We start from the raw sequence: 23003 nt of genomic DNA on the forward strand, positions 1-23003 counted from the left end.
ATGGAGCCAGATTTGGATCATGTTCTGATTTAAAGGGCCACTAAACCCAAAATCTTTCTTTCACGATTCAGATAGAACATACAAATTTAAACAACATTACAATTTACTTCTATTATTTATTTTGCTTCATTTTTGAGATATCCTTATTTGAAGAAAAAGCAATGCACATGGGTGAGCCAATCACATGAGACTTCTATGTGCAGCAACCAATCAGCAGCTACTGAGCATATCTAGATATGCTTTTCAGCAAAGAATATCAAGAGAATAAAACAAATTAGATAATAGAAGTAAATTAGAAAGATGTTTAAAAATGCATTCTCTTTCTAAATCATGAAAGAAAAAATGTGGGTATCATGGCCCTTTAAGCTATGAGACATTTATGCTGTCTATGGTGGAAACGATTGTGAAAATAATAAAAAAAAGATTAAAAAAAAAAATAGAGACATTATACAGTAAAATTGCATGCTCTGTCTGAATCAAGAGTTTAATTTTGACTTTGGTGTCCCTTTAAGTTCAAGCATTACTTTATGGAGGCTTAGTAGAATTTACAAACCAAAAAGCTGCAGTTAAATTACAGGAAAAGGGGTCAAGTTTAACATTTTATATTGCAATATCATACTGTTTAATACTGTAGAAGTCATGCATTTCAACAGCATGGGTGCTCAACCAAGAACAAGTAACGAAATAATAAAGACAAACAAGGAGTGAATGACGAGAAACAGACTGGACATACTAAAGGACCTCTGTAATCTGAGAGATGACGCTATTGCTTTTACTATCTCCCGCTGTTCTGCAGAAGCCAGGCAGCCAAATAAAGCGCGTAACACTAATTATTTTAAAAGGTGGTTGCTACGTTACCTTTCGCAACGTCAGCTGGCGGCCATATTGTGTTTGGGCAAATGTCCCAAATATCCGTTTTGGCTTATATCGAGGACGCAGGGCTGTGTTAAATAAAGAATATGTGCAAATTAACGCGAGACATTCAATTAATAATATCTAATTTTGTACAAATTGATCTCGTATGTGTTAGATATTTTTCGTTACAGCGAGGGATTAATGGGCCTTGCTTTGCCCATACAAAATATGTCTAAACATGGGACAATTAAGGTTTTAGATTACTGTACCGGAAGATAGGTGGTGAGCGAAAGTATGTTCGTATGTCTTATTGAAATAAGAAGATACGAGGTGAGTCCAATTTAAAAAAAATAAAAGTAAAGTATTAGGAGTGAGATCCAAGAATTGTGCTTGTAAAATGAATGATCCCAGTCAATTCCCATTAGATTGTCATCAACGCCTTATAACCTCATACTGATACTTTACCAATTAAGAAACTAAATTTCAGTATTCTAAACATAAGATTTATCATGGGGCGAATGCCCCGATCGGTTACAGAGTCGCCCATGTGAGATAGCATCAACAGCAGAATGAAGAATTGCTGAATGAAGCTAATAAAACTGGTCAGAATTAGATGTTTAGTTTCTGTACTTCATTGTTGTGGAAACACATCATTAAAGCATTGCAGACTTCAAAATAAGTTGTAAAAGATGTAAAATAACACACAAAAAGTGCAATCTTGTAGCAGGGACTGAGAAGGGAGCAACCCACACTCTGTCTAAGCAGCCAGGGATATGTATCGAAAGATTCAAAAAATGTTGACACCAGGAATAGAATGTTACAAGTCACATCTCAGGAGATTTCAAGCCTTGTTTTATAGTGCTCATATTTTTATTTTGTGCATAACTAATACATGCCATACTCAATTATGAATCTGTGCTGCTTTTACTAGTGTAAATATATTCTGCTAGTGGCTATACTTGTGGAAAATAATGCAATTACTACAATATGACTACTGACTGATTTACAGTGTGATCTTTTTTGCATGATGACTCATGCAGAGCCACTTTGGTTTACACACAGTTTGCAATATGCCTCAAAATGTTTCAGGGGTACATAGGACCCCTTCTTCAGATGATTTGGAACAGCATGATTCTTGTTTTGTTCATTTAAAATTTGTTATATAGAACACTGCTTGTGTGCCAAAGCACTTTAAAAACTGTACTTGATGGATGGATTGTAATCCATACTACCTACCTACCACATATGGCTTGATTTGCCAAGATTATGATCAGAACCTTTCTATTTCTCCGCTACTGGAGTAAATTTAAGAGTTGTTAGATTGCAGAGGAATCTTACAGAACCACAGGCGTCAATGGGTGCAAGATAACTTGTGGCATCTCTAGTGCATAAGTCAAGTTCTGTGACTGAGCTGTTCCCTGCATCCATCCTCATATAGCTGAGATACCAGCACTAGCAGCCGTAGAGCTATCATTCACTGAACTAGTCCACCCATTTTTAATATTTTGATGATGTAAAATGATAGTGAAAAAGATGGTTGATACTCCACATTACTTGCCTACTGGGAAGGGCATGACTGCCATTCTCTGCTCTGCCATTTGCTCATTGCCAGGTGTCAGGGCTGTGTGACATGCTGCCAATACTTGATAATGGCACATGGAATTAGAACAATTCCAGAGGCAGAGGTACTTCCTCCGTGCTGCTGGACTCTTTCCCAAAGTTCATTTATTAACCCTCTTCGCCACATAGTGCAATGCAACATCTTATTTGAAAGAGCAAACCACATAGATTGATTATCAAATATTTATGAAATAATGACAATCATGCTGGTGTTTACCATGTACAAGTACAGTATAGAAAATGACTTATCAAGAAAAGTATTATTGGATAAACAAACAACAACCCCATATGGGGTGATCACAGAATCCAGTTTATATGAAAAAAGTACACATGGTTGTAAAATTGCTAATTGGATAAACAAGTGTAAAACTCCCAAAATTTCTATTAGGAATTTTAAAGTGAATGTTTATATTGTTACAACATACTTGTTTTGCCTCCAATATATCTTTAAAGTTTTGATATTGTGATTATTTTTCTAGCAATGCAGTTTATAACTTCACCCTCCATAGCTCATATCATAGTTTTACTTGTACATCCTATCACACAGTGCATGAGAGTTGCAGATTGTGCATTGTCTTAGTATAGGGGCAGGTTCCTATTGTGAGAAAAGAGTAGGGTGAAGCAGTGCTTTTGTGTTTTTTCTGCATTATAACTAGTAGTGTCTGTTGGTTTAAAAATGTTCTACTTTGTAATTTTATTTATTTACCACCATTGTTTTCAATTATAACAAGCAATAATTAAGTCTAAGAATTTATCAGTTTGTAAATTTACCTTTTATTTTCTTTATCATAATCAACAAGGAACTGACAGACATTATAATGGAGCAGGATAAGGTGTCTTCTCACAGAGCACAGTTATGCCCTTCTTTTGAAAATGCTGTACCAATTGTAAAGCACATACATGAGGAAATAAATACTAAAGATGAGCCACAAGAAATTCTAATATCACATATTGCACCTACTGCTGAGACTCTTTCTGGATCAACCCGATTTGTGTCTAAACCAGGTTTCGTAAAAGAAGAAACAGATATCAAAGAGGAGTCAGATACCTTTTTCGTAACAGAAATTACCTGCTCTGCAGTTGCTGACGGGTTGCCTTCTACAGAATTTGTGACTTGTCAATCCAGTATTCTTAAAGGAGAAAACAATATCAAAGAAGAGTCAGACACATGGCCCATAACAGAAGACGTCTGCTCTTTGGTTTCTTCCAAACAAAAACAGATTAAGGAGGAACAAGAGGATGAGTCATCAGCTGTGCCTAGAGATTTGGCATCTTGTGAGGAGCAATCAGTGAAAGAAGTGAATGACAGTTGGTCTGAGACTGATTGTTTTAAATCACCCAAAGAGCTGCTGGAAAACCAAGAGAGACCCAAGAAGAAACCAAAGTGTAGACAGAAAAGTCATCTGACTGGCAAGGTCCAGAAGGCACAGCGTTTACCAGCGTCAGAGCCAGAACAGTTCTATAAGTGTGAAATTTGTGACAAAGTGATCCGACATCTACAAAACTTCCGGGAGCATCAGAGAATACATACAGGAGAGCGGCCGTTCGAGTGCAAGGTAATCAGAGTTATTTATACTAAAATCTCTAAAGTCTTCTTTATCATTCTCAATTTATGCAATACATGTACATTCTAACTATTTATACACATATTCTGCAGTAGTAATTATTGTCAACAAACTTGCAGATAAAATGCCAATTGAACACAAATGATATCTGATAAATTAACATTTCTGATTCAGCCAGCTATATATTTTTAAAAAATGTTTATATTTTGAAACATCTGAGACAATGCACTGCATGGACTTTTGTTCTAGAGCAACATATGTTGCAGGGTTAGTGAGTCAAGGCACATAACAATTTGCATTTAACTGGTAGTATCTTATTATTATTTATTTATATATCACGGCAAACTTCGGTAGCACTGGGGACAACAATAGGGGTATATAACAACATGGATTTATGGTAAGATACAAATACATAACAGACTTAGCAAACCAAAATCTTACTGGAGGAGGAAAGCCCTGCTCTGAAGAGCTTACAGTCTAGGGTGCAAAGACATAAGGTTTTGCGGCAGCTTGTCACATGGATTGTAGTTGCAGCAGCGTTTCAAGACAGCACACGTTTTATTTTGGTTTGGATAAAAAGCAGTTCTATAAGACTTGGTAAGACTCTTTAAATAGGTAGGTTTTCAAAAAGCATCTGAAGCTACACAAGGTTGAAGACAGCCTGACGGAGCGGAGTAGGAAGTTCCAGAGGACAAGAGCAGCACTTGAGAAGTCTTTGACGCGAGAGAGGGAAGAATAAATAATAGGAGTAGAGAGACATAGGTTAGAGGTTGATCAAAAAGGGCTGGTTGGAGAATATTTGGAATTGAATGAGGAAATATAGTTGGCAGTGAGGTTTTTGAGTGCTTTATAGCTTAGGGTTAATATTTTTAATTGTATTCTAAAGTGTAAGGGGTGCCAGTGTAGGGACTGGTAGAGCTAGGCAGCTTATGTAGATTGGCGACTTAGGTGAATGAGTCTAGCTGAAGCATTTGACAGATTTGAGGGAGAAGAGGTGGGAAATTTAGGAGTGGGTGGCAATAGTCACTATGTGATAAAATAAGAGAATGGATTAGTATCTTTGTAGTTTTTTTATACGGAAAGGACAAATTGTTGTGTAGGTGTTCAAGACAGGATTTGGTAAGCACTTGTATGTGTGAAATTAATGAGTTTAGAGTCGAGTGTGACACCCAGACAGGGGATATGGGATAAGGTGTTGAGAATACAGACTCCTACAATAAGAGAAATATCAGGTGTGGGTTGTCTAGGAGTGTGTGTGTGTGTGGGGGGGGGGGGGGTAGGAAGCAGCTTAGTTTTAGATAGGTTAAGTTTGAAGTAGTGAAAAGACATCCAAGAGATAATTGCAGACAGACAGCTGGTAATCTGGCTGAGCAAAGAGGGAGAGATATCGGGGCAGAAAGATAGATTTGGGTATCATCAGCATTTAGATGGTACTGGAAACCAAAGAAGTTTTGCAAGGGAGGATGTATAAATAGAAAAAAAAGAAGGGACCCAAGGCAAAGCCTTGTGGTACCCTTACTGAGAGAGAGAGGTTCAGAAGATATTCTGTTAAATGAAACATTATAGGAGTGGCTGTGTCTATGATGCCAAAAGAAAGCAGAATTTGTAAGAGGAGAGGATGGTCAACTGTGTAAAAAGCAATTGATACATTCATAAGTATAAAGTAGTGACCCTTTGCTTTAGTTGAGCAGTTTCTGTTGAGTGCTTAGGGAGGAAACCAGATTTGAGGGGATCAGATAAAGCGTTGGTTGAGAGAAATTGAGTTAGGTGATCATAGATTGTGTTCCAGTAATTTGGAGGCAAATGGAAGGAAATTGAAGGGATGGTGGGGTCAAGTGAGGGCCTTTTTAGGATTGGAGATAACACATGCTTTAATGTGGGAAATATGACAGTTGTGAGAGCCTGGTTAAAAAGATAAGTTAGAGCAGGGGCTAAAGAAGCAGAGAGAGGGAGGTAGTTGTTAAGAAATGGGTTGAGTGGCAGATTGTAAGATGAAAAGAAGAAAAGATTGTGAAGACCTTGTCATCTATTACAGGAGAGAAGTAACAGAGTTTCAACAATAGAAGGGATGGGTAGAAGGGCTGGCTTTGAGGGGTTGGAGATAGAGATATTTTTTTTCTAATTGTATCAATTTAATTTTAAAGTGATCAGCGATAAGCTGGGCAGTGAGTTTCGTTGTAGATAGAGGTGCTGGCAGATGTAGGAGGGCGTTAAATTTTGAAAACAGCCTTCTGAGGTTTGTTGAATGAGTTGGCACAATGGATAAGTTGTTTGGCCAGGTTGAGGGCAGATTTGTATGATCTGAGAATGAGAGGAAATCAACAGTCTATTAACATCTCTGAAGATAGCAGGTTTGTTTAGCATGCCGTGTTTGTCGTCAAGTGCATGATGTTAGGCAAACTTTGGAGGGTGGAGCTTTGTCAAATATTGATATTAGTGCAGAATTATATTGTGAGACCACAAGGTCTGGGCAAAAGAGGGATGACATGTTGGAGAGTAGAGGTTTCAACTTAGAAATTCCGTAAAACAGTCGTTTTTTTGGGGCTGCGGTTAGAGAGAAGGTTACATATACAATATAAAATTTACAACAGGGGGCTATCCTGCAATAAAGTGTCCATGTTTTATTCAAGGCAGCAAACAACTCTTACACGTTCCAAACATATTGCTTTCAATTATTATTAAAATTATATCCCCATTTTTCTTTGCAAATGAAGAAAGTTGAGAACAGCACACTGACAGTGTGGTGCACGTAGGACCTGAGGACACTGCCAAGTCCCCCAGCAGATGAGATAAAGGAAGGTAGTCCCCAGGACTCACAGATTCTTTTCAAACAATTTATTCACTTAGAAAAATGCATTTTTCTAAGTGAATAAATTGTTTGAAAAGAATCTGTGAGTGCTGGGGACTATCTTCCTTTATCCCATTTTTCTTTGGGGAAAGTTACTATGTGCCAATTAAAACTTTGTGCTAAAAAATATCTTATAAAATATATCTAAAACATATTACATTGTGTATTGTGCATAGCCACATAACAATGATTTATTAAGGTGGAATTAATTAAATAACTTGTGTGTTTCAATTAATAGTGAACTTTTTTTATTTATTTTTTTATTGAGAATCTTGGTACATAAACATTGTTAAGAAAATATAACAAGTAATATACATGAACAATAAAGGTTGTCTCTTTACAGTAATTACGAAAGTGACAATAGATTCCATACATCGACAGAAGATAGTTGTACACTACATTGTTATTAGCAATTTGAGAGTCTCATTTTATAATATATAGCGTTTTGGTAATGGTTAATTCGATGGCTACTTGTGAGCCAATTGATATAGGGAACGTTATTACACTAAAAATGATAACCACAGTAATTGGAGAAAGGGTTTAGTATGACCCACATTTGTGCATATGAAATGCCTTTAATACAGATGTAATGAGAAGGAAGATTCAGCGGATAAACATCGCTTCAAATATGTAAGGGGAGGGGGCGGCCCATCTTCCATGACCTTTGTACTATTGATAGCAATGCCGGAGATGTTCTAGAATTACATGAAATGTATATCCGGACAGTTTGTAATTTACATATCGCAGGTTTGATAGAGAGTGGCTTGGATGTGTAATAGACTGAGTTAAATACTAAGTTGTGGAGGTGCACCATTTCATAGTTCAGAAAACTCAACTATATGAATTATAGGGAATACCAAGACTTTTTTTTTTTAAATTTTATTATAAATGTCCGTGAGCACTAACACAATAGATTCACAACTGCACATAGAATATAAAAAACTGGGTCTACTGTATTTTCCTATCCACTGGCAATATGATTTAGGAAGATATTACTGTACCTAGAAGATTAGAGTATATAGACATATATGGATGTAGATATATATAGATAGTAACTGCTCTAGAACATTGTTAATTCTATGAAGAAGAAGGTGCCCGTCCACCTCAGCATTCGCATCTGTATAATCATGTGGTGGGTCTGGGTAGGTCCCACCAATATAGCTAGCAGTATCTCAGTGTGAGCTGTTGTAGAATGTCAGACGTCTGAGCTGAATTATATTGTTATGGGTTATTACGTAATATGCTCACCCCCCTCGCCGGCTGAGGGGGCAGAGAAAGCATTCTAGCTAAATAAAAGAATGTTCTTTACTACAGCTTAGTGCAATAAAGTGGTCTGTATCGTGACAAGCTAGAGGTGACAACTATTCTAAGAGGACAGGCATTTCAAAACAGAATAAAATATTATATTTAAAAAAATAGAGCTAATTCCCTAAGTTATAACTGTTGAGCCCAACCCAAACTTTAACACTGTTTGCTCCAATAAAAGCTTATCGAATCATAGGATATTTATCTAAATGCCACATCAAACCCTATAATCTGCCATATGCAGCGTGGGTACCTATAGTATTAGGCTAACACAAAATATTTCTTGTACCTATAGAAATTAGATAAGGAGCTAAACAATATACACCTCCACAGCGAAAGTCGATAGGGCTGCAACTAACGATTATTTTCATAATCGATTAATCGTCCGATTATTTTTTCGATTAATCGACTAATCGAATAGGAAGAGAATCAATAATAGTTTTCTATGTTTTAAATAAAATCCACATAATGAGTGTTACAAATATAAACTTCAGACTAAAACTTTACATTAACACAACTGTTTCTTCAATTTTTAAGCAGCAGAGCACAGTTTTATAATTAAACAAAACCACAAACTGTTTGAAAAGAGGTAGAACTAGAAAGAGTTAGACTATCACTGTTAATAACATTCTGTTATTCACTCTTTAAGAAACTTTGCATTGAAATGCAAAAATCTCAACATGTCTACATGCTTCTGGCTAAGGCTGGTTCTCTGTTTGCAGCTATAATTCCTGCAGCAGAGAAAAGGCTGTTGAGGTGTATAAGTAGGGTTTTGCCAATTTCACCAAAGTGGGATATTTATCTTTGTTAGCTCTTCACCAATGATAAGTGTTTTCTACCTTGGCAAGGGGCCTCTCAATAAAGTAACCCTTGACTTCATTCTAACATAAAAATATCTTCAATATCTATATGCAATGGTAAATAATCAGCTATAAGGTTAGGGGAAATATCTAGTCCGCTCTAAAAATAACCAATATATACTTATAAAGGTTGAATCTGGTACATATTATCACAATTTATTAAAAATATAAAAAAACAATAAAAAACAAAATCAAAAGCGCTAAGGACTGTATATCAATAACAGGACAAAGCCTTACACATTTATTTATACAGTACATATAATCAGCAATAGCAAGCAATACGCTAATAATTGTGCAAACAATAATAGTGCACATCAATTTAAATAACTCCCATCAATCTAGGGGCAAGGTGTAAACAACAAGCTTGGCACTGTATCATGAAAAGCATAGTTCCAAATCACCAGATTTAATATAAACAATCCAAATGATGACTATTATATCTGGGTTGCACATAAGCCAGGGGTAGTTGTAAATGTATACTGTCCTGAAAAAGTTTAAAGTAGACGTCCTTTAGGCTAAGGACCTAACCATAAAACACAATACCATATGCAGGAGTTCATTGGAGTGAAGCAGCTGGTGTTGTGCACAGACCAACTAATTGCAAACCAACTAATCGATTAATCGATTATGAGATTCGTTAACAACTATTTTCATAATCGATTATTATCGATTATGACGATTAGTTGTTGCAGCTCTAAAAGTCGACTAGGGCCACAGAGTGAGAGCAAGCATAATATGACGTGATATGAAGCCTATGGGCTGCTACATAATTTTACTGCGTATAACCTCACTATAATCAACTCTACTGGCTCATAAAGGGGCGAAATATCTGAGATAGGGTGTAAGCTAAGGAGGTAAACACTAGGGGGACTTAAATTTAGCATAAGCTTCATACTCTTCTGGTTAGAAAATCATAATATATTTCTATGAACTGACTAAAGTGGAACATTAACAACAAACTTCAATTATAATTCTAAGAACCTATTATAAGGTTGTTAACTTCGGGCAGAGAGCGTTCTATCCAACTCCAGCTTTTTGTGTGCTAGTCTCATCGATCAACGGTAAGCCCTTGCTGTGCAGAAGTTCCATCCAGAGTGAATCTGTTACAGAATACCTTGAAACACTCGGACATCTCCCTAGTATACTGGACACTGTACTGACAAGTTCCGAATCTGATGGCGTGTTGCTGTTTGCTGGTTTCGATATGGTGGGTGTCTCCTGATACACAATTAAGTCCCATGTCATCTCAGCTAGGGCTCTTTGAGAGTGTTTAGTGGCCGATAGTCCAGCGGTAAACATGGTGTTAATTTGTTCCTCTCCTCTCTTCCTTTGTTCGTCGGGCTGTAAAGCTTCCACCTGCACTTGTTCTCGAATGACTGTAATCTTAGTCATCGCAGTGCAAATGTGTAGGGTAGGCTCCGGATCTATAGTATGTGATGGTATGTCCTCATAATCTCAGCTCCGTATCAGTAGAGTTACATTTTCAAAATTGTGGCACATTTGTTGCTCCATCTTAACAACAAGGGAGTGGCATTGTGGGGTGAAAATGACCCTCGTGGCAGGCCGCACCTATAGTCTTATTAGCCAATATCTAGGCTACAGTCTTTTACACACTTTTAATGGTAAGTAAGATTAGGTTATATAGCATTCCTGTCAGTCTATCCTGCCCAGAGGTGGCTATCGTGAGCTCATCCTGTGTATGCTTATCCGTCTCCGATTAGCTTGCTGTAGATTTGCTACCAGCTGCTGGATAGTGGTTGCGGCCTGTCTGAGTTCAGAGCAGCGATAAGCACAATCACCTCTGAATAGTAAGGTTGATGGTTTTTATATTTTCTTGTTCCCTAGGTATTCTTCATCAATCAGACCACATTTGCAATCCTTCTAGGTGAGGTGTGTGTTGAAATTAGGTCCCTCTGACTTGTATTGTCCCGGAGCTCTGATATTAAGCAGCCATTTGCAGCGGCTGTTGGCTCCGCCCCCAACAGTGAACTTTTTAATTAAATGTGAACTATATTATTAAAATTTATTTATTTATAAATCGTGTATTACAATTATTCTAAAATAAGAACAAAACGGCGCATTCTCGACTCAAGTGAAATAATTTAATACTCAAATAAAACACGCTACACTGAATGCACTTACAATAAAATATGTCAGCTCACACAGAAAGCAGTTAAAGTGATAGCCCGAGGCGTCCGCCTGCTCACTGATACATCTCTGTCCCAAGGAGGCTCCTCTGTTTCCTAGCTACAGACAATTCCTCGGCGTGAGACCCCACCACATACATAAAGGTGGATAAACAATTCGTAAGCTCCTTTAGCCTTACGTGTTTTGTCCGTGCTTTCCAGACTTTTTCAAAAGGGAAGCTGTTGTTGAAAGGCTTGGGGCCCAATTGATTATTTGAATCCACCCCTCGAGTGTATTAAACCAATAGGATGATAAACATTCAATTCTATCCTTACACACCCCTTGATACTAGTGTTGTTCTTATTATTGTAATGAATGTAAACTCTGACAGCCAATCATGCAGCCAGTCATAGCTTGTAAGAATATCACAAGGACAACACCCAGCCAATCAACATTTTCTAAATTCCCCTTAAGTACACTCACATGATGTAAACAAAAACGAAACGTAAGTGAAACTTAAGGCAGCCGTATAATAGAAAATTAGGTCTGTATGCAAAATAGGTCTTTTTAAATAACTTTTTAATATTTTCATTATTTTAAGTTTTTTTTTTTAATCATATAACATTGTTGCAACTTAAAATACATAATATGATGGGTACTAAAACTTGATAGGTGAATGTTTTTACCAGCTGTTAAATTTGTAATATTTACGTTTATACTTTGTGTGTTTATTTAAATGTGAGTTTTAGCTTATGGTATTTGTTTGTACTAGTTGTTTAATCTATTCTCCATACAAGTCCGTTGCTGATGGAAGATCGGGGAGTTATAAGTTCATGAGTCTATTTAGTACCGTTTTAATTATTTTATTCCACAAGTGAAGATGGAACTATATACCCCCCGACTTGTATCAGCACACAGCAATTTTACATATACAGCTTCGGCTGTCTTACGTTTCATTTATGTTTAATTTTTGGCACATCAAAAATGTGTTTTTTTTGTTGTTGTTTTAAAAAAAAATTAAAAAAAAATATTAGCGTATTTGTGCACTTTCGTATTTACGATGTGTGGCGCATTAGCTGCCCCTTTTTTGGCGCATCAAAAATCTGTTTCGTTGTTTTAAAAAAAAAAAAATATTAGCGTATTTGTACTCTTTCATATTAATGATGTGTGGCGCATTAGCTGCCCCTTTTTTTGGTGCAATAAAAATGTACACCACAATAGTGGGCTTTAAAATTTTCACACAGTGTGTCTTGGGGAATGAGGTTTACACGGGGGCCCCCCAGACAGAGGCAAAAAAGATAGTGAATATGTGTGAATTACAGTGCATTGTATATATGTTTGATGCAGTGACTCAATGCACTCTGAGAATATTTATCATGTTACATCGGGCTTTACCCACAGCCTCTTGGATAATGTCAGGTTTACCCAGGTAATGCTAGGATAACCCAATTTCTTATTTTACCCGCAAAAAAATAATATATACTGTAACACACTCACACACACACACATATATATATATATATATATATATATATATATATACACTGTGTGTGTGTATATTTTTATATATATATATATATATATATATATAAATGTATGTGTATGTATATATACTGTATATACATACAAATATGCATATGTATGCCTGTCAATGTACACATTTGTCTATCAAGGAACTATACTTTTATACACATGTCTACATATATATTTCCTGTTTTATATTGTGATGTTATATATTCCAATAAATATATCATATGGATGGCCAAAAGGTCCTGGCTCCTAAATTTATGAGTTGGCTCCTAGATTTTGAACAAACAAAAGCATGTTATTTTAAGAAATGAATAGCTAATTATATTATATATTTAATATAAAATACTATACAGTATATTATTTATCTTGTGTCTCTATTTGGGGACATTGTTATTATTGCTGCTAGTTTCCGAACATTATTTACATTATTATTATTATTATTATTATTATTATTATTACAAATGTTATGAATATAATTACATTATTAAATAGGTTTCCCTTTTTAATCATTATGTTTTTAAAATAAATTACATAAATTATTGTTATTTATCTGGCTAACGCGTTTAACTGTTAAAGTTGCAATATTTTGTAGCTTTGTTCTTGAACTATATCCAGTATGTGAATGGGAAGAAACACTTTTTAACATTTTTTGGCTGCTATGTGACTTTTTCAAAAAGACATAGTTTTCAATCACTGTTTTATAAATATATTTACACTTTTAATATTGTTAACATTAGTGTTTGGTTAATGAAAAATAAAACAGCTCCACATGAAAATATACTGTGCTGAAAACTAATAATATTGCATAAATTACTAACTTAGACAAAATTAAATACTTAAAATTGAATAATTGATCTGGTTTATAAACAGGTTTTCTATTATTTTAAAACAAATTAATATATCTTAAAGTCAAATTAACAAATTTATAAATGGAAACAATAAAGTTAAGTTTTTAGTTTGTAAATGGACAATATTGAATGTTTTGCAGTAGTTGCCTTAATTAATCCTATTATGTATCTGTATAACATTTCTAAAAATTACCAGGTGTGGGAAAATTCTCAGTGGAAAAGAAACCCAACATTGTTTGGAAATACAAAATCTGCTTCCTTTAATTAAATATAGAAACAACAATAAGTTTTTAGGGATATGAAACCCAAAAATGTTCTTTTGTGGTTCAGAGAGAGGATACAATTTAAAAAAAAAAATCAATTTAAAGGGACATAATACTCATATGCTAAATCACTTGAAACTGATGCAGTATAACTGTAAAAAGCTGACAGGAAAATATCACCTGAGAAATCTCTATGTAAAAAAGGAAGATATTTTACCTCACAATCTCCTCAGCTCAGCAGAGTAAGTTCTGTGTAAAAAGTTATACTCAGCTGCTCCCAGCTGCAGGTAAAAAAAAATAAAAAAAAATGAAGAAATGAACAGCAGCCAATCAGCATCAGCAGTGCTGAGGTCATGAACTCTTTACTGTGATCTCATGAGATTTCACTTAACTCTCATGAGATTTCATTGTAAACTTCCTTAAACTGAATAGGTAAATAAGATGAGTGTTCACGAAGCTCGCTCCTTCGCCTGTCCTGGGACAGACATAATGATTTGTGCTTAGAAGTCCTTTTCAACGGGATGTGTCTACTGAGGAACTTTTGAGGTAAAATATCTTTCTTTTTTACATAGAGATGTTCAGGTGATATTTTCTAGTCAGCTTTTTACAGCTATACTGCATCACTTTCAAGTGTTTAAACATTTGGGTATTATGGCCCCTTAATTCTATTATCAATTTTGCTTCGTTCCCATTGTATTCTTTGTTGAAGAGATACCTAGGAAGATGTCTGTAGCACTACATGACAGGAAATAGTGCTGCCATTTAGTGTTCTTGCAGATGGATAACATTCTTGCAAAACGTCTGCCATATAGTGCTCCAGACACGTTCACGCTCCTGAGCTTATGTCCCTGCTTTTCAATAAAAGATAGAGAACAAAGAACATTTGGAAATAGAAGTAAATTTGAAAGTTGTTTGAAATTGCATTATCTTTCTAAAAAATGTGAGTTTCACGTCCCTTTAATTTCTTAGCTTGCAAAAAGTCAATACTGAATATATTGCAAAAGTTTCCTTAATAAATATTAATAATCTAATTATGTGTTTATAGAACATTTATAATACATTGAAACTTACCAGATATGGGAAGAATCCCAGTGGAAAAGAAATCTAATAATCACAAAGTCTGCTACCTCCTAACTCTTTATGTGACAAAGCGCAAAACTCACCACAATTTAATGGATCTATTATTGGGCTTTTTGGTTCATGTTGTATATTTCCCGCTTTAGTTTAAAAAAAACAACAACAAAAACATTTAATGTATGCATTCCTTAATTTTTCAAATTAATGGAGATTGTGTTTTAATAATTAAAAAAACATAATTTATGTAAGAACTTACCTGATAAATTAATTTCTTTTCATATTGGCAAGAGTCCATGAGCTAGTGACGTATGGGATATACAATCCTACCAGGAGGGGCAAAGTTTCCCAGACCTCAAAATTCCTATAAATACACCCCTCACCACACCCACAATTAAGTTTAACGAATAGCCAAGTAGTGGGGTGATAAAGAAAGGAGTAAAAGGCATAAAAAAAAGGAATTTGGAAATAATTGTGCTTTATACAAAAAATCATAACCACCATAAAAAGGGTGGGTCTCATGGACTCTTGCCAATATGAAAGAAATTAATTTATCAGGTAAGTTCTTACATAAATTATGTTTTCTTTCATGTAATTGGCAAGAGTCCATGAGCTGGTGACGTATGGGATATCAATACCCAAGATGTGGAACGCCACAGAAGAGTCACTAGAGAGGGATGGATAAAAATAATAACAGCCATTTTCCGCTGAAAAAATTAATTCACAACCCAAAATATAAGTTTATTCTCATAAATGAAAAGAAAAAACTTAAACATAAGCAGAGGAATCAAACTGAAACAGCTGCCTGAAAAACTTTTCTACCAAAAACTGCTTCCAAAGAAGCAAATACAACCTTAGGTAGAAATTTAAATGAAGTCCGCAAAACTGCCTTATCCTGATGGAAAATCAGAAAAGGAGATTCATAAGAAAGAGCAGATAATTTGGAAACTCTTCTAGCAGAAGAGATGGCCAAAAGGAACAACACTTTCCAAGAAAGTAGTTTAATGTCCAAAAAATGCATAGGCTCAAACGGAGGAGCCTGTAAAGCCTTCAAAACCAAATTAAGACTCCAAGGAGGAGAGATTGATTTAATGACAGGCTTGATAGGGACCAAAGCCTGCACAAAACAGTGAATATTAGGAAGCTTAGCAATCTTTCTGTTAAATAATACAGAAAGAGCAGAGATTTGTCCCTTCAAGGAACTTGCAGACAAACCTTTATCCAAACCATTCTGAAGAAACTGTAAAATTCTAGGAATTCTAAAAGAATGCCAGGAGAATTTATGAGAAGAACACCATGAAATATAAGTCTTCCAAACTCGATAATAAATCTTCCTAGAAACAGATTTACTAGCCTGTAACATAATATTAATCACTGAGTCCGAGAAACCTCTGATTAAGCACTAGGCGTTCAATTTCCATACCTTCAAATTTAATGATTTCTGATCCTGATGGAGAAACGGACCTTGAGACAGAAAGTCTGGTCTTAAAGGAAGTGGCCAAGGTTGTCAACTGGACATCCGAACAAGATCCGCATACCAAAACCTGTGAGGCCACGCTGGAGCTACCAGCAACACAAACGATTGTTCCATTATGATCTTGGAGATCACTCTTGGAAGAAGAACTAGTGGCAGGAAGATATAAGCAGGTTGGTAAAACCACGGAACTGCTAACGCATCCACCGCCTCCTCCAGAGGATCCCTGGACCAGGACAGGTACCTTGGAAGTTTCTTGTTTAGATGGGAAGCCATCAGATCTATTTCTGGAAGACCCCACATCTGAACAATCTGAGAAAACACATCTGGATGGAGCGACCACTCCCCCAGATGTGAAGTCTGACGGCTGAGATAATCCGCTTCCCAATTGTCTACACCTGGGATATGAAACGCAGAAATTAGACAGGAGCTGGATACCGCCCAAGAAAGTATCCAAGATACTTCTTTCATAGATTGGGGACTGTGAGTCCCACCCTGATGATTGACATATGCCACAGGTGTGATATTGTCTGTCTGAAAACAAATGAATGGTTCTCTTTTCAACAGAGGCCAAAACTGAAGAGCCCTGAAAATAGCATGGAGTTCTAAAATATTGATTGGTAACCTCGCCTCTTGAGATTTCCAAACCCCTTGTGCTGTCAGAGATCCCCAGACAGCTCTCCAACCTGAAAGACTTGCATCTGTTGTGATCACAGTCCAGGTTGGATGAACAAAAGAGGCCCCTTGAACTATACAATGGTGATCTAACCACCAAGTCAGAGAGAGTCAAACATTGGGATTTAAGGATATTAATTGTGATATATTTGTATAATCCCTGCACCACTGATTCAGCATACAAAGCTGGAGAGGTCTCATATGAAAACGAGGAAAGGGGATCGCGTCCGATGCTGCAGTCATGAGACCTAAAACTTCCATGCACATAGCTACTGAAAGGAATGATTGAGACTGAAGGTTTCGACAAGCTGAAACCAATTTTATTTCTCTCTTGTCTGTTAGGGACAGAATCATGGACACTGAATCTATCTGGAAACCTAAAAAGGTGACCCTTGTCTGAGGAATGAAGGAACTTTTTGGTAAATTGATCCTCCAACCATGTCTTTGAAGAAACAACATTAGTTGATTCATGTGAGATTCTGCAGAATGTAAAGACTGAGCTAGTACCAAGATATCGTCCAAATAAGGAAACATCGCAATACCTCGTTCTCTGATTACAGAGAGTAGGGCACCGAGAACCTTTGAAAAGATTCTTGGAGCTGTCGCTAGACCAAATGGAAAAGTGACAAATTGGTAATGTTTGTCTAAAAAAGAGAATCTCAGAAACTGATAGTGGTCTGGATGAATCGGAATATGAAGATATGCACCCTGTAAGTCTATTGTGGACATATAATGCCCTTGCTGAACAAAAGGCAAAATAGTCCTTATAGTCACCATTTTTAAAGTTGGCACTCTTACAAAACGATTCAAAATTTTCAGATCCAGAACTGGCCTGAATGAATTTTCTTTCGTTGGGACAATGAATAGATTTGAATAAAACCCCAGACCCTGTTCCTGAAACGGAACTGGTATGATTACCCCTGAAAGCTCCAGGTCTGAAACACACTTCAGAAAAGCCTGAGCCTTTACTGGATTTGCTGGGATGCGTGAGAGAAAAAATCTTCTCACAGGAGGTCTTACTCTGAATCCTATTCGTTATCCTTGATAGACAATACTCTGATACCATGTCAGCATTCCAATATTTCAGCCACAAAGCTCTTCTAGCTAAAATAGCTAAAGACATAGATTTAACATCAATTTTGATGATATCAAAAATGGCATCACAGATAAAATGATTAGCATGTTGAAGCAAGCGAACAATGCTAGACAAATCAGGATCCATTTCCTGTTGCGCTAAACTTTCCAACCAAAAAGTTGATGCAGCTGCAACATCAGCCATAGAAATGGCAGGCCTGAGAAGATAGCCAGAATATAAATAAGCTTTTCTTAGATAAGATTCAAGTTTTCTATCTAAAGGGTCCTTAAAGGAAGTGCTATCTTCCATAGGAATAGTAGTACGTTTGGCAAGAGTAGAAATAGCCCCATCAACTTTGGGGATCTTTTCCCAAAACTCCAATCTAACTGCTGGCAAAGGATACAATTTTTTAAACCTTGAAGAAGGAATAAAAGAAGTACCAGGCCTATTCCATTCCTTAGAAATCATATCAGAAATAGCATCAGTAACTGGAAAAACCTCTGGAGTAACCACAGGAGGTTTTTTAAACAGAATTTAAACATTTACTAGTTTTAGTATCAAGAGGACTAGTTTCCTCAATATCCAACGTAATCAACACCTCTTAACAAGGAACGAATATACTCCATTTTAAATAAATAAGTAGATTTGTCAGTGTCAATATCTGAGGAAGGATATTCTGAATCAGATAGATCCTCATCAGAGGAGGATAATTCAGTATGTTGTCGGTCATTTGAAATTTCATCAACTTTATGAGAAGTTTTAAAAGATATTTTACGTTTATTAGAATGCGGGATAGCAGACAAAGCCTTCTGAATTGCATCAGCAATAAAATCTTTTATATTCACAGGGATTTCATGTACATTAGATGTTGAAGGAACAACAGGCATTGTACTATTACTGATGGATACATTCTCTGCATGTAAAAGTTTATCATGACAACTATTACATACCACAGCTGGAGATACAATCTCCACAAATTTACAACAGATACACTTAGCTTTGGTAGAACTGTTATCATGCAGCAGGGTTCCAATAGTGGTTTCTGAGACAGGATCAGATTGAGACATCTTGCAAATGTAAGACAAAAAACAACATATAAAGCAAAATTTTAAATTTCCTTATATGTCAGGAATGGGAAAAAAAGCAAACAGCATAGCCCTCTGACATATAAAAAGGCAAGAGGCATATAGGAATGGGGTTTTAAATAATGAAATTATTTGGTGCCAAGAATGACGCACAACGCAAAATGAAATTGTTTTGGCGTTAACAATATCCGGAAATGACACACTCACGTCATTGCAGACGCAACCTTGTGCAAGGAAATTCGGCATCAATTAAGACGACGGAAATGACGAATTTGCGTCACTGGACGAACCTTCGCGCCAAAAAAAATTGTGCGCCAAAAATGACGCAATAAACACTAGCATTTTGCGACCTCACGAGCCTAATTTTGCCCGCGAAAATTTAATGATAAAGCAGTAAATTTGAAAAAAGACTATACCCCAGGTAACAAAAATATTTTCCTAAATATGTTTTTTCCCAAATATGAAACTGATAGTCTGCAAAAGGAAATATACTTAAACCTGACTCATAGCAAATATAAGTACAATACATATATTTAGAACTTTATATTAATACATAAAGTGCCAAACCATAGCTGAGAGCCAAACCAGTACTGAAACGGTTATCAGTAGAGGTAATGGAATCTGAGAGTATATTGTCGATCTGAAAAAGGGAGGTAGGAGATGAATCTCTACGACCGATAACAGAGAACCTATGAAAAAGATTTCCCATGAGGAAAACGATAGAATTCAATAGGTGATACTCTCTTCACATCCCTCTGACATTCACTGTACTCTGAGAGGAATCAGGCTTCAAAATGCTGAGAAGCGCATATCAACGTAGAAATCTTAGCACAAACTTACTTCACCACCTCCATAGGAGGCAAAGTTTGTAAAACTGAATTGTGGGTGTGGTGAGGGTGTATTTATAGGCATTTTGAGGTTTTGGAGACTTTACCCCTCCTGGTAGGATTGTATATCCCATACGTCACTAGCTCATAGACTCTTGCCAATTACATGAAAGAAATCAGGTTTTTACAGATTAGCATTATCACTATAATTTTTTGATTATTTGGTGTCAGTTAAAATTTAGTTTCATTATAATAGCACATTTTTTTCTTGGGTTTGATGTCACACTCTAATCTGTAAAAACTACAGATTAGGATTTTATTTTAGTGGCACCAACACTTTTTTCTGATTAATAATGGTGTTTTTTTTTTGTTTTTTAATACAGACTATCCTTAAACAGAAACACAGTTTGCCTTTTATGTGTCTAATTGTAATATACTGCATGCTTCCAGTACCCTGTAATGTTATATATTGATATACAGCGGTAATAAATGTTAACAATTGTTTCTTTAATTTTGTAACACATTTCTTTTCTGTTGTATGTTCCTAATTCTCAGTTTTTATGTATGTTATCTTTATACTTATTAAAAAATTGTTTATGTGCCATGTATAGCGTAAAGAAGAGAAGGCAGAGAGAGATAATATGTTAGAAACTTTCATGTATATTAAGGGGCTTAATAAAACTTATACTGTAAGTATTTTTCACAAAAAAGAACAGGGTAGCAGGGTCAGGAGTAACTTACAGAAGCTTTTTTTTTTTTTTTTTTTTCTTTACAGAAAGGGGGTTCATTAATAGAACACTTTATTGTTAGAGATGGTAAAGACAAACACTGTGGTTGACTTTAAGAATGCCTAAGATAAGCATAAGGCTAATCCTACTAACTAAGTTTTGGGCACATTTGTTGGGCCTCTGGTTGTAATCTGCCCTGGAAATATGTATCTGTAATGCTAACATTATTGCATTTAATAATTATGTGGCCTCATTCATTCTGAATAGATTTTGGATGACAATGTTTTAAATTACAATGACCCTTTCAATTCAATGGTTTGGTTTTGTATTATGTATTCCTACCAGATTCTATATTTTTATTAAAAAATCATAATATAATATATGAATAGATATGTTGTATTTTATTTAAAGAAATGCTAATATAATGTGTGTTTGTTTTGACGTAGGACCCACGAGCAGGAAGATCTGGCTCTGCTGATGCTGAGGGTGGAAGGGATACTGCCTTCACAGAGGAGGAGAACTTTGTCCTTGCCCATCAGATTGAGCAATGGTACGACAGGCTGTATGGGTGCATGTTGGCTAGGACTTCATCATACGAGAAGTCCCAGCTGTGGCATAACATCGCAGAGGCTGTGTCTGCTGCTGGAGTGATGCCTCGCTCTGTAAACCGTTGTAAGAAGCGCTACTCAGACCTGAAGATCAAGGTCAAGACAAAAATGGTCCGGGAGTCAGCAGACCGGGAAAAAAATGAGGGGGAGCCATTTACACCGACAGTCTATTCAGCATCTGAGGAAATCATTAAGCGCCTCATACTGAACGGCATGGTGTCTGGACTTACAGATTCCGGTACCAGATCAGGTATGCATTTCTGCAATAACTCAACATTTCAACATTTATTTAAAAAGATAATTAGTATGACTATTTTTTGTGTAAACTTACTGTGCAATGTAGGCAATGTTAAAAGGTGTATGTGAATTGGCAACATGACTAATGTATTATAACATTTTTGCCTAATTCCTTCTTCTTTTTCTATTCTTCTCAGCACCAATGGATGTGTCCCATGAAGTTCCTACAGAAACTGAGACATTCTCTGGTACTGCAGGTGTGGCATCCCTGGAAGCTACACCAATGGAACTCAGTGAGGACCCTGCAACATCTGCCGGTGAGTTCCCTTCCAATTGTGTTTTGCAGCTTTCTCAGGTCCAGGCTGAGGACACCCTTGCTGTTCAGGACGAGGAGACAGTACAGACAGGACCTGAGGAAGAACCTACAATCACATATTTGCAGCAGGAGGAGGAGAACTCACAGTCAAGGGACAGACAGGTTCCGAATGGGGACCAGCAGTATTATGAGGATGTCTCTGACTTTTGCATTAAGCAGATCCAGCACAATGAGCTGATACAAGAAAAACTGGACATTTTGAACAGCTCCATGCAGCAGAACAACCAGTACATGTGCTCAATCAGTCAGTCGTTGGCACTCATTGCTCAGTTCATGGGCAGGGACAGTAATCAGTGCCCACAGTGCAGCCATTGTAATGTGGCGCCAACTCCTTCAACCCTTCCACCCTCAGTATGTCAGTCATCCCAAACTGATGAAGCACTGCCAGGCCCAACTGCAGCCAATATTGGACCAGCATCCTCCAAAAGAAAGTCTTTAAAATCTATGAAGGGTTCCAGTACCCCCAAAAAAAGACCCAGCTGAAAAACAACCGAAAATTCCCAATATTATTAATTTGTTTTCATTAAACAAAAAATGTTTGTGTTATCACATACTTATTATTTGTTAAAAAATATTTTTTTAAATAAAACATTATTTTGATATTGTTTTTAGTCTAAAGACAAAATATTTAAAGTATATAGTGAATATGAATATAGCATCTACCACTCATGCGCAATATTCATCATGACACTGAACAAATGGTTTTATTAATTATTAAAAATGTGTAACAATGGGTGATAATATTTGACAGAAGAAAGTGGCTGCAATTATTCCTGGTTCCAATAGTGTTATTTAAAGTTTTTTGCACAATGTACATTGTGATTATGTCCATAAACTATATTTCCAACATAAGTAACAAGCCGCTTCTATCATGGCTGATTGTATGTTCTCACTTTACAGAACACCTTGTAATGGCAGCATCCCCCCTGTACAGTGAGAACCTATAAACCGTCATGAAAAAAGTGGCTAGTTATTTTCATTCTATAGAAAATGATTTTTTCAATAAAAGTTGTAAGGGTTCAT

General features: G+C 36.2%; 1 protein-coding gene across 1 annotated transcript; it reads left to right on the forward strand.

Moving 5' to 3' along the window:
* Positions 1-940: 940 nt before the first annotated feature.
* Positions 941-22587, forward strand: LOC128647988 (uncharacterized). Its single transcript, XM_053700669.1, has 4 exons — positions 941-1185; positions 3276-4031; positions 21206-21617; positions 21802-22587. Exons 1-4 carry the CDS (start codon positions 1150-1152, stop codon positions 22461-22463), a joined length of 1866 nt encoding a protein of 621 aa, XP_053556644.1. The 5' UTR covers positions 941-1149; the 3' UTR covers positions 22464-22587.
* The last annotated feature ends 416 nt before the right edge of the window (positions 22588-23003 follow it).

Source organism: Bombina bombina, chromosome 2, assembly GCF_027579735.1.
Source record: "Bombina bombina isolate aBomBom1 chromosome 2, aBomBom1.pri, whole genome shotgun sequence".
Classification (NCBI taxonomy): Eukaryota; Metazoa; Chordata; class Amphibia; order Anura; family Bombinatoridae; genus Bombina; species Bombina bombina.